At 35.7% G+C, this 12972-nt stretch overlaps 2 protein-coding genes across 5 annotated transcripts in view; one reads left to right on the forward strand and one right to left on the reverse strand.

The window, feature by feature from the left end:
• HIBADH (3-hydroxyisobutyrate dehydrogenase) overlaps nt 1-12972 on the reverse strand; it is a 169042-nt gene that overhangs the window by 74460 nt on the left and 81610 nt on the right. The window lies entirely within an intron of this gene.
• LOC119534519 (GTP-binding nuclear protein Ran-like) lies at nt 10508-11397 on the forward strand. The gene has a single exon (XM_037836959.1). The coding sequence runs from the start codon at nt 10548-10550 to the stop codon at nt 11196-11198; it is 651 nt and encodes a 216-aa protein (XP_037692887.1). The 5' UTR covers nt 10508-10547; the 3' UTR covers nt 11199-11397.

The raw sequence follows: 12972 nt of genomic DNA on the forward strand, positions 1-12972 counted from the left end.
TGAAATGTGATTATTTTCTACAATTCTACTCAGTGGATAGAGAAGTTTAATTGTATTTTTCTTCCAAACTCCCTTCCTGAAAGAACTCCATGTTCCTTCCATATTCCTTAGAATTAGAAAGAATTTTTTGGACAAAGAATTTTTTAATGGGCAATAAATACATTACACCTTAACAAATTCAACAGTTATTGAGCATCTAGCAAACCAGGGTCAATCCTTACCTAGATCAGAAAAATGAGTTGCGCTTTTTTTATCTATTCTGTATGCTGTTTTGCCAGGCGGTAATTAATCAGAAACCCAGCTATAACAGAATTGATATAAGCCTATATGTTGAAATTAAAAATAGAATAATTAGATAGCAGAGCACTGATCCACATATAAATGGAATCTTTATATACTCATTATTTGAAAATGTTCTATGATTTCTATTTTTTACTGCGTCTTCTAAAAGGGCAGGAAGTAAAATCGGAAAAATTCTGACACAAAGATCAATGGAATTAAGTAGTTGTACTGACTTACAAAACACACACTTTCTTGAAACATCTGAGCCAAACTTCTATAAACTGAAAAACTCCCCATTAATTTATATTATCATATTGCCAAGTTACTCAGTACCTCCACTTTTAAACTCAAGTTTGCTTATGTGCTTTGTCTCTACTACTTGTGAGATTGCCCTGGCAATAGCTTACCAGGTAAATGACTAATCACACTAACGGTGTTTGCTCTAGGCTATCTACCTGAGCATTAGGTATAGAACTGACCTAGCTAAGTTCTGTTTCCAGAATGTCTTACAAATAAAAAGTCAACAGCCAATAAAGAAGCTAGGCATCTTTATCATAATACAATTTTACACACATTAGTAAGAAACTGGAAGTGGGGATCATGGACTGTTTCTAGAACATACAGCCATGCTAGTGAGGTAGAGCCTGTGAAATTCATAATGCTTACTTCCAAACTAAAACTATACCACATGTATATTGCACATATACATATTCAAAATACATAGTAGTCTGGTCGAATAGCCACATTTCTACAAATCAGGGTTTAGAGAAAAGAGATATAGAACCAAATTAGAATATATGTGGCTGTTTTTCTTATGACTTTCCATGAAACAGAGGTGCCAAGAAAACAAACATGCTTCCCTTGATTTATTAAAATCAAGGGAAATAAATAGAGTATTTAGAAATCAGAAAAATTCTGGCTTCCAGCAACCAGAAAAAGATCCAGATAACTAGGCCTGTCTCCACGAAAATTACAGGAAAAATTTTAAGATGAGGGTATTTTAGATAGACCGCAGATGGTTATTCCACTGTGACAAGAGGGACAGCAGAACATATGCATACAAACATGCAGGTCAGTAGATGTGGCAGTGAGGTTCGAGGAAGTTCTTTCAGGACTGTGTCTACATTCTCAGTGAAAGTAAGAAGGCAGGCCATCAGCTGACATTAGGGAAGGGTACCAGGGGTTTGAAGAGAGAAGAGATGCTATGAAAAAAGTGTTTAAGTGATGGGAAGAGTGAATGAACTAGAGAAATGAAGAACTGTCAAGCCCTAAGGGCCCACTTGAGATTAGTGATCACTAATTTAAAAGTGAAAACTTTCCAACATGTCATGTGTTTTCTCCAACCATCTTTACCTACTCAAGGGCAGATACAGGGCAAATGAGCAGTTGGATTTGACCAGGTAGCGGTCAAATACAATAGAGGAAAAGAGGGACAAAGCAGCAGAGGTTGCATAATCATGTACTGTGGAATAACTGGATAGGGAAAGAAAAAAGGACATGAGGAGGAAAGGGATAAAAAAAAGCCATTGTTTAATTATTCTGCTTTAGTTTTAGCTCCACTGGAACTGACATTAATTTAAACTATACACTTATCTTCCTAACATTTGAAATTCCCTTCTTTTAAAATTACTCAATTCCTTTTCTTAAATAAGGTAGATTTTTTTTTTTTTATTACTTTTGTTCAGTGACCAAACACAGCCTATAATCTTAGCTTGTTTTAACAGGTCAGGAGAATTTAGTATTTGTTACATTTTCAGCATTTAAAGACACAGAGTATCATTCTTCCATCCTCACCCAAAAATAATAATCCTCACCTTATTACAAAAAGGAATCTGGAAAGAGAGAGCAATTCAAAAGCTTCTTGTGGTTCCTAGGATAAACACAGATCCTCCAGAAGAAATACGGAACTTGATTTTTACTTCCCAACTTTATTTAAAGTAAAGCATATTTACTTGAGAGAAGATATAGAAAAGAAAAAGAGGTGCTTGTTTTCTTTTTGAATCTCATTAGTGAAAATCAGTGCAAAGACTTATTCTTTTGATTTCCAACAGAGCTACCATTTGACTATTTGTTCCTTGGTTGGTAAGGTAATCTAAGGTAATCGATGCTTCTTTATTCTCCTTGAAACATTATTGCGTGATTTACAAGTTCAGAATCCCTTCCTACAACTCTGTTATATAAAAAGCTCTAAGAAGCAAAACATTGCTACTTAACTCATTTGACAGCAAAGCCTTACCTGAACTGATGTGAGGCTATTCATTTATTCTGATTAGTGTGACTATTCAGATATTTCATTGCAGAAATAATTAACATGTTTGATTACAGGGTTCTGCCCCAGCTTGCTAGGGATGTTACATAATATATGATAAATATATGGTATTATCTTTCTAAGAATCCACTGGCCCCAAGAGTTTCAAGACAGAGACTAAGAACTTACAGTGATTTTGTTCTTCCTTTTCCTATATTACGGACAGGAGCCCACACTTCTGGCTGATCACAGAATTACAATAATAATTCACTTCCATTTACTGAATGATTATGATGTACCAGGTACTGTGTTTTACCTACATTATTTTAATTGAATTGAATGCTGGGGAATGAAAGTGTTGTTAAGGCCCAGAGATCTTAAAGTCTGTGAACCTCAAAAAAGCTTCTTCCCACCTTAAAATCCAACTAGTCTTTCAAAGTGAGGAGTTGGGCTGGCCATTCCTTGTGTACATCTGGTGGTTTTCATTTCTCTTTAATCAGATGTAGCATGTAACATGGGTAAAGACACAAACTTTAGTCATCAAGACTTGGGTTTGAATTAGCTCCACCTCCACAAATGATAGCTATATAACCTTGGACAAATTTCTTAATCTCTTTATGTATCCATTTCTACGTCACTAAAATGGAGATAACAACAGTACTTACCTTACAGGGTTGTTGTAAGGATTATGAGATATGTCTGCAAAATGAGGTAGTATCTATAAAGCACAGTTATATCACAAAAAAATACCAGGCCTAGGACCTGTTACATAGTTGCAGCTCATTAAAGATTAGTTTCCCTTACCTTATCTTTACCAAATGTCCTGGGCATGATGCTAATTTTATATTACTTTCTATATTATTGATATGCTTATATAAAACATTTTTTCACAGAAATAAGTTGATCATCACATGATATACTTTCTTGTTTTCAAAGAATCCATATTTTCACTTCAAGGGAAGCTTTATGAGCCACTGAACCTCACAGATACACTGCTATTATACAGAATTTTAGAGCTGAGGGAGATGTTAGATGGAAGTAAAATATATTGAATAACTATAACCAGGATATTACCTCACTTAATCCTTTCAACAAACCTGAGAGGTAACTATTGTCCTGATTTTTAAAATAAGGGGAAAAAATTCAAGTTCTGTAACTTGGCCAAGGTCACAAAACTAGTAAAGAATGAGATATATAATACATCAAGAGCCAGGAGGAAATTTAGTACTTCATGAAGCAAACTAATAATCTTACGACAACTTTTTAAAAGCTTTTTTCCTTGTTACAAGTACAATAGAAAAATTAGAAAACAGAGATAAGCAAAATCATAAATACAACACTCATAATTCAACCGTCTTTTCCCAGAGACCACTTAACACCTTAATGTTAGAAAATACATTTATAATAAACATACATATTTATAATAATCTTTAAAAAAGCTATCATACTATGTGTATTGTTTTATAACCTGCTTTTCCTAACAAAATACTGTAAAATCTTATCAAGTCAAATATTTATATATATTATCAATCTTTTTTATTTTATATTATATAATTTAATAAATTTCATCTTATTAGATGTTTGAATTGTTCCCAAATCATTATTTTAAACCAATGGTTCTTAAATTTTTCTTCTCAGGACTCCTTTACAGTCTTAAGGTATTCTTGAGGACCTTGAAGCTTTTGCTTAGGTAGATTATATCTACCAGTATTTACTATATTAGAAATTAAAACTAAGAGTTTATGAAAAGTAACCAGCTTCCAAAACAAACAACATTTAGTGAGAAGAGTAGCAATGCTTTAAATTTCTGTAAATCTCTTTAATGTCCGACTTAATAAAAGTCATCTGAATTTTCACGGCAAATTAAATGCAGCAGCAGATAAATGTTGTTCTGGTTGAAGTATATAAAGAAAATCTGGCCTCATACAGGTATGTAGTTGGAAAAGAGAGGAGTACTTTAATAACCTTTTAAGATAATTGTGTATATCCTTCTTTGATATTAAACCAAAACTCAAAAAATGGTAGTTTCTTAAAGATTAGTTGCAATGTGTAATCTGAAACTGTTACCAATGAACTTTTCGTCCACTGTTACATTAAAATCTATTGGTCTACTTTGTACTTTGAATGGGTCTTTTTTTTAACCCATGCATAATTTCCTAACATCACACAATGGTCATTTGGAAAACACTGGTTCAATGAGTTATGCAGATCTTCCAAATTCCCAATATTAAAGACCCAAAACTCACATTCTTTAATATCACCACCAATCTCATCATAAAAGTTTTAAGTACTAGGAAGCTGTTAAGCTCACAATGGCAGGTCAAGTTTTCCAAAATTCTAATTTTTGCTTCAAAGTTCCAATTTTATCACTGGCAACAAATACTGTCATTTGTTTTCCTTGAAGTAATAGGTTCACTTCACTGTTTGTCTATAAAATGTCTTGTCTGTCAGCTGTTCTTTCAAACAAAAATGTTTCATGAAAAGAGCAGATAGTTCAGTTGGCAACTCAGTCACAAAGGGCTGTTCCTCAAGACAACTACAGTACCAGTGGCAGAAGTGCTTGATGCATACTTTTCATTTCGTCACACAGGATATAAAAAGACATGTACTCAAGGGTCAAGATTTAATCAAATTAATAATTTTCATTGCTTCATCAAGCACATTCTTGAATGAAACCACATGTACTTGGCAGTGAAGAATACAATGCCACTGTCTTGATTCATGCTTAGGGCCAGCAGGTTCACCCACCATTGCTTTTGCACCATTACTATAAATATCAGCACAGTGAAAAAGGCTGAAAATGATTTTGACCTCCTGCCCCCCTGGAGGGCTCCCTGGAGGTCCATGGATAGCACAGTGAGAACCACTGTTATTAATGGTAAAAGCACATTCATGTAGCTAAATCTTAACACAATTTCTTAATTTGGGAGGATAAATTCTTAGAAGTGGAATTACTAAGTAAAAAAAAATTATATTTCTAAGCATTTGATTTATACTTTCAAACTGTTCTCTAGATTGGATGAAATAATTTCATCCCAATAGCAGTGTATGAGGTGAGGTGTCCCTGGAGTTATTTACACCAGAAAAACATGTCCTTAATCTTAATCCACTATCATGAGTAGGAACCCATTGTAAATAGCACCTTGTGAAGATGTTACTTTTAGTTAAGGTGTGGCCAACTGAGTCAGGATGGGTCTTAAACCTCTCACTGATGGCCTCATAGACAAGGGCAGAGAGAAGAAGCCATGGGGAGCAGCCAGAAGCTGGAACTCAAAGGAATGCAGAAGAAAAAGGTGAAGACACCACCATGTGCACTGCCATATGACAGAAAAGCCAAAAATCAAGGATCACTGGCAGCCAGCCCCAGAATGCTACAGTCTTCAGGGAGAAAGCATCGCTTTGCTGATGCCTCAATTTAGGACTTCTCTCAGCCTCAAAATTGTGAGTCAATAAACTCTTGTTGTTTAAGCCAACCCATTGTATGGTATTTGTTTTAGCAGCCAGGAAACTAAAACGTGAAGCTAAATATTCTTCCTACCCTTGCTAAGAACAGACTTTTCTATCTTTGCCAAATTGAAGGTTAAAAATGGCAACTCTTTTGGACAGTTCTTACTGCCATAAAGTCCAGGGTCTTTCAACAATTAGCCAGATGACACTAGACATTTGCCTTCTTGTGGCCTCCATTTCTTCTCATTACAGTAGAGATATTACCTACCCTGTGTACTTCAGTGGGATCATATAAGGACTAAATTAAATATTATGAAAAGACGGAGAAAGTGAAAAGCACTAATAAGACAATTCAAAGAGAAACATATCCAATGTCAATGACACTCACTCAGAGGAACTGTATGAATGATTTTCTTTCATAAAAATTTGGTTGTACTAAAAGTAAGTGAGCTTGGGTCTTGTAATAACAAGTGTTTCATTTTACTGAAAAAACAATTGCATCTAAGTAGAGTCTTCCTGCCTTTAAAAAATAAAAATTGTATTGTCTAGTTATATGAATTTTTTAGAGAGGAAATGTTATAAGGCAGCAAAATTTTCAATTTAAGAATACAGACCTAAACTTTATACATAGCAAGCACAAAGCTGGCCTTCTTCAATGCTTATTCTAATTTGAGAAGATGGGTGCTTGGATAATTCCTCCACATAAATGCAGTGCACCTGGAAGTAAGAGAGGGCTGACCTGAAAAACTGCCTTCATACCAGCTCACTCATTTTCTCTGCTGTTTATTCTTTCAATATGTCACTTTTTCCTGTGAGCAATAAATCCAAGATAAATTATTAAACCCATCACCAATTTCCCAAAAAACAAAGGTGGCCTTGTAAAGACAGAGGAAACACATGAAAAGGAATATTCCTTTCCATCCCAAACAGAATACATGGGCTCTTGGGGCAAGATGCTAACTTAGTTTCAAGGTTTGAAGAATGCTACATAACCCAGAATGACTGTCAAGAGCAAATGTGTCAAAAAGTCCTATCCTTTTTGAAAAGCAGGAGAATCAGTCTAGGAGGAGTTAGTTTTGTGACTGCAACAGTGACCACCTCTACTTCCTTGGGATGGATTTCCTCAGCCTAACAAAACTCACTGGTGACTTGTGACACTCTCCTGCTGGTCCCTGCAGGTCCAGTACCCTGACAGGCCATTATGAAAAGGCTCTCTAAGAGGGCCACTGGCTGTCAGAAGCCACCAGCTGGTCTGCCACAGCCCTGCAGTCGCCAGGGTCCAGCTGCCAGTCTGGGCAGTACTGTCCATGCTGAGCAACGTGCCACCCAGCTGCTGCGTGGTCACGTCCATCTGGAGCTCTCTAGCTAGACAAATCTCTATGCCTGTCAGAGCTCTTCAGCAAGCCTTGTTATGCAAATTCAATTACTCAAGTGTGCCCTATTACTGCTGACTAACTGCTCCTAGAACCAATCTCACACTGACAGTCAGTTCATATTTTTTGCTCACCAAAAAGTACCTCACTTATTCTTGCTTTGCTATTCCCTTGTATCATTAAAGCTTGAACGGCCAAAGTCCACAGTACTCCAACCTCTCTGCAGTGGGCTACTGTTCTCTACAAAGAGCTCAGAAGAAAATTAATTACAAAAGAAAACCTTTGAATCAGACATGAAGTGATATGAAAGCTACCACTTCCCTACAATTGCCAGAGATGATTTTACTACCAGAAATACGAAATTTAAATCTTAACTGAAAGGAAAATTTGGCAAAACAATTACATTGAGCAAAAAAATTATTAGGAGAAAAGTGTAGTGGTACTTTTACTAATATCCACTTTTAAATAAAAAGAAAGTCGTCCAGTAAATTTCACATTAATGGTTTATTGCCTTGTCTATATCCCTCTCTCCCATGCACCCTGCTCCCCAGCCATGCACCACCCCATCCCCTGCACTCCCTCCCCTCATTCACCTCCTGCCCCTGCAATCAAGGGGTTTCTTTCTCATTCAGTAACTCATTTTAACCAACAAATGACAAGATGCTTATTTGAGATATGAGTATTCAAAGGTATTTAACTATTTCTAACCTTTTCAAAAAATAACTAAGAAAAGATCCCACCAGGCTAAAGCTGTAATTCAAAGATTATCACCCAAGTAATGTCATTATAAAATTTGACATTTTAATCAACTGAGGAGGTAAGTGGAAAAGATGAGTGTGTCAGTAGTTTTGTCCTTTTGAACTAGCAGTTTCTATGATCCGAGTATAGGGGTTTAAGGGGGAAAGTAAATGTTGATGTATGAATCATGCAATGTATAAATACCAACCCAAATTTAGCTAAAATGGGTATTAGAGAGTGACAGAATGATATTTGGACCCCAGTCCCCAAGGAATGTTTCTATCACAGGAACATCTAGGATCTTTAGTCTGAAAATAACAATTCAATGTTGATTGCACAACAGCCACAAACAAGCCACTTTTAAGATGTTTCAGGTTTAAAGCCTCTAGACAAGGGAAAGAGGACTTTTGGTTTTTTTTAGTTTGCTTCATTTTCTAAGTGAATTTGGAAAATGGGTAAGGAAGGAAGGTCCAGGATAAATACAAGACAAGAAATTTTGTTAAATCAGTATATAGTGTTTTAAAATATATCATGAAGCCCTTATTATCTATAAGAAAAATTACTAATCTGTAATTCTGTAATTTTGCTTCCAGAAGTTACTAAAATTTCCTCAATTATATCTGAGGAATCAATACCCTAAAAACATAAGATGTTATATTTTCTAATTCTTTTTGCCATTTAATTGTTACTTGATTGAATAGGAAAAACCCAAAAATCAAATTAAGAATTATTGTTAAAGAATGCCTTATTTTTAATGATTCTAAAAATCAAATATCTTTTAATTTTTAAGAGACTGAAGTTAAAAAAAAACACAAGCTAAAATTGAAATAGAAAGCAAATTATTTCACTCAAGTATGTAAAAGTATAAACATATAATGTGTACAAATTAGGAACCATTGTATTTGTAGGAATGAATAGCTATCCCAAAGTAACGACATTTTTAAAAATGTGGAAATGACAATATTTCACCTGTTAAAAATGTATATTTTCATCTAATGAAGTGTTTTTATCAGCATATTTCCACTTATAAATCTAGATTTACAAAAAAAAAAAAAAGAGTAAGTAAAGTACCCTTCTATTACATTTAAAAATCACTAAAATGCTTATACTTCAATTAGGAAAAAACAAAGATTTTTTAAATTGTTTTAATTTTTTATGGTGGATAAAACCTTTTCCCCCAATCTTTATATACAAAATGGAAAATCAGTAACTAGAATTCATCCTCAAACTACTCTACTAGATTTTCAAATCCTTATCAACTAAATGAGAACTTCAGCTCTTTTTCCCTTAATAATTTCAAAAGTGATAGTAATAATAATAGGAGTAATTATTATGAAACACATACATACTATGAACCAGGCACCTTTCTCTAAAAGTATTGAGGTGGGTACTGTTATAATGTCCATTTTACAATGAGGAAAGAAACTGGGACACAGAGATGTTAAACAACTTGCCTGAAATCAAAAGTAAGTGGCAGAAAAACTGACTCCAAACTCCACTGCCTCCAATATATTGTAGAAACAAGGAGAAAAATAGAAATCAACCACTTGATATTAAGACAATCACTAAAAATGCAATCTGGGGAAATACTCTTCTGCATATAAATTACTTCTGAAAATGTGTGAACTTGCCCAAGTCACATACTAGTAGGTTATCTAACATTGAGTCTTCTGAATCCAGTTCCCATGATCTTTCCAACACACCAAGCTGCCTCTTCTCAAAATTCTGGAAGTCCTGTTTTGTGAACCAGAATTCTGATTCATGTTACAATATTCCCAAGTAAATAATAATGTTTATCTTTCCACCAATTACATTAGAACATTCTGAGAAAGTCAACCTTGAAGTTAGGGTTTTGGTGAAAAAAATAAAAGATAAAAATCTCATCTGATTTTCACAAAAGGTAAAGGTCCTAAAAATGGCCTTATACAAAAGGAATATCCTCACTTGGGGAGAATCAATGGTTACATCACTTTACAGACCAATAAGATCTTTCGTCTTCTACATTATTTCATTTAAGACTCAAAATAATCACTGACTATAGATTAAGCACTAATGCTCCCACTTTTATTTCTACTTAAAAAAGCTAAGACTCAGAGAAGTCAAGTAATTTGCCTAAAATCACACACAGGTAGTGGAAGCAATGAACTCCAATCTATGTCTTGAGATTCCTAATATAAGTGCTTTTTTTTTTTTTACTATACTCAATTCGCTTTTATACTACAGTTAAATGCTTTGCTGTCCCACTAGTTAATCAACGTTTCCTCCTTATGCAAATCTGTTCAGTTTACAAAGCAAAAATACTACTGCCCAAATTTCCAAACTATCTGAATACCAGTTTCTTCTTGACTCTCAGAGGTAGCCACAAACATAAAGGTGTCCCCTAGCACTAAGTCAGCAAAAAACAAGCACTGTAGCTCAGTCAGACGGGGGACGGAGACGCTTCTGGAAGAACCATCGCGATGGCCGCCCAAGGAGAACCCCAAGTTCAGTTTAAACTTGTATTGGTTGGCGATGGGGGTACTGGAAAAACTACATTTGTGAAACGTCATTTGACTGGTGAATTTGAGAAGAAGTATGTAGCTACCTTGGGCGTGGAGGTCCATCCCCTTGTGTTCCATACCAATAGAGGGCCTATTAAATTCAACGTGTGGGACACGGCTGGTCAGGAGAAATTCGGTGGCCTGAGAGATGGCTATTACATCCAAGCCCAGTGTGCCATTATAATGTTTGATGTAACATCAAGAGTTACTTACAAGAATGTGCCTAACTGGCATAGAGATCTGGTACGAGTGTGTGAAAACATCCCCATCGTGTTGTGTGGCAACAAAGTGGATATTAAGGACAGGAAAGTTAAGGCAAAATCCATCGTCTTCCACCGAAAGAAGAATCTTCAGTACTATGACATTTCTGCCAAAAGTAACTACAACTTTGAAAAGCCCTTCCTCTGGCTCGCTAGAAAACTGATTGGAGACCCTAACCTGGAGTTCGTGGCCATGCCTGCTCTCGCCCCCTCAGAGGTTGTCATGGACCCGGCTTTGGCGGCACAGTATGAACACGACTTAGAGGTTGCTCAGACGACCGCTTTGCCGGATGAGGATGACGACCTGTGAGAACGTGAAGCTGGAGCCCAGCGTCAGAAGTCTAGTTTTATAGGCAACTGTCCTGTGATGTCAGTGGTGCAGCGTGTTTGCCACTTTATTATATAGCTAAGCAGAACATGTGCTTAATCTTTGGGATGCTGAAGGAGATGAATGGGCTTCGGAGTGAATGTGGCAGTTAAAAAAAAAAAAAACCTTCATTTTTTTTTTTTTTTTTTTGGACCTGCATATTAGCTGTTTTGGAACACCGTTGTTTCCTTTTTGAGTTTCAAATATAAGACTGCTACAGTCACATCACAATAAAAAAACAAAAAAAACAAAAAAAAAACAAGCACTGTATTTAACAGTCCTCTGGTTTGCAGATTTTAAAAGGAACATCTGCTATTACTTAACCACCACCCATCTGGTCCCTTTAGAGCTTTACCTCTATCTCCAACTCAGCTGTATAGCATTCTGAAGGTATCTGTTAATTCCTTCATAGTCCCAGATAAGAATCTCACTCAATTCTGTAAACTAGAAATATCTCTTTCTTCAAAGTCTGGTCATACTATTAGCACCTGGAGTTAGAAAAGCACTTTATCACATTTAAGAAGATACTTCCAGGTATGCTTAGATGAAATTATATTTCCAGCCTTTCAATGAGGCACTCCATTAGTTTTGATCCTTTCTTTTCAAAAGGGACTTAAAAGATAACACCATCATATTTTGGTATCAAGTGGGCCATCTAAGTCTTACATTTTTTTATTTTAAGACTAGGTTACAGCTTTTCTAAAAAAAAAAAAAAAAAGGCACTATAGAATAAAATTCTATTAATAAAAGTATCACTTGCTCCTCCACACCCTCCCCATCAGTGTAAAATGCTTTCCTGAATACAATGATTCTGTAAGAACCTTCATGATGAGTCACTTGTCAGCCTCATCCATCTCATTTCTCGCCACTTCCCTCTGCAAATATAGTCCAGAAATGCCCTATCCCAGAAATATCAAACTACCATATTTCAGCAAAAACAATGTGCTAGTTCATGTTTCTGTGTCTTTACACTGTGTTTTTCTCTGCCTGAAAAAAGCATTTCCCTTCTCCACTTGGCAAATTTACCTTTTAAATGCAATTTAGATCTCACCTAAACCAAAAAGCCTTCCATGGTACACCCACAAATGGATCAATAACTTCACATTGCATGTTCTTGCATGTTGCACTCAGTACAATGTGTTGTTTTTATAAATATGCCTCACCTCCTACATCATAATGATGTTCTTGAGGCCCCTGAGGGCTCATTCACCTCTTTTCCCAGCCCCTAGCAAGTACATGACACACAGGAGATACTCAATAAATGTCTGCTGGATGAAAGGATGTGTAAAGGATGTGAAAAGGAAGTGTAAAGAAGAATAGAAATCGGATGAAAAGACACTGGATTTTCAGGTCAGGAAAAGTAGGAGGAAAGGTGGGAAGAAACAGAGGACAAGGATAAAAACAATAAAATAAAGTATTCTGTACAAAAAGCCGCACCTCCACCCAGCTCCATCCATCCTATGAGTTATTCTTGGTGCAATTTATAGGTTTATTTCCTATAACACCAAAATCTAATGTACTCTTAGGAAAACAAACAAAAAATCATGTTACCACTTTTTCAATCTTCCACAACACTACTCTAGCTCAAGCAACCATCCTGGTGTGCCTGGACTATCGCATTAGCCTCCCAATTAGTCTCCCAGCATTTATTCTCACCCTGCCACTAATATCTTTTCTCCCCTATAGTTACTGTAATCTTTCAGAAATCCAAATATGA

Source organism: Choloepus didactylus, chromosome 5 (assembly GCF_015220235.1).
Source record: "Choloepus didactylus isolate mChoDid1 chromosome 5, mChoDid1.pri, whole genome shotgun sequence".
Lineage (NCBI taxonomy): Eukaryota > Metazoa > Chordata > Mammalia > Pilosa > Megalonychidae > Choloepus > Choloepus didactylus.

Excerpts from the sequence above, each read along its gene's own strand:
- LOC119534519 (XM_037836959.1), top strand. The coding sequence starts at position 10,548 with ATGGCCGCCCAAGGAGAACCCCAAGTTCAGTTTAAACTTGTATTGGTT.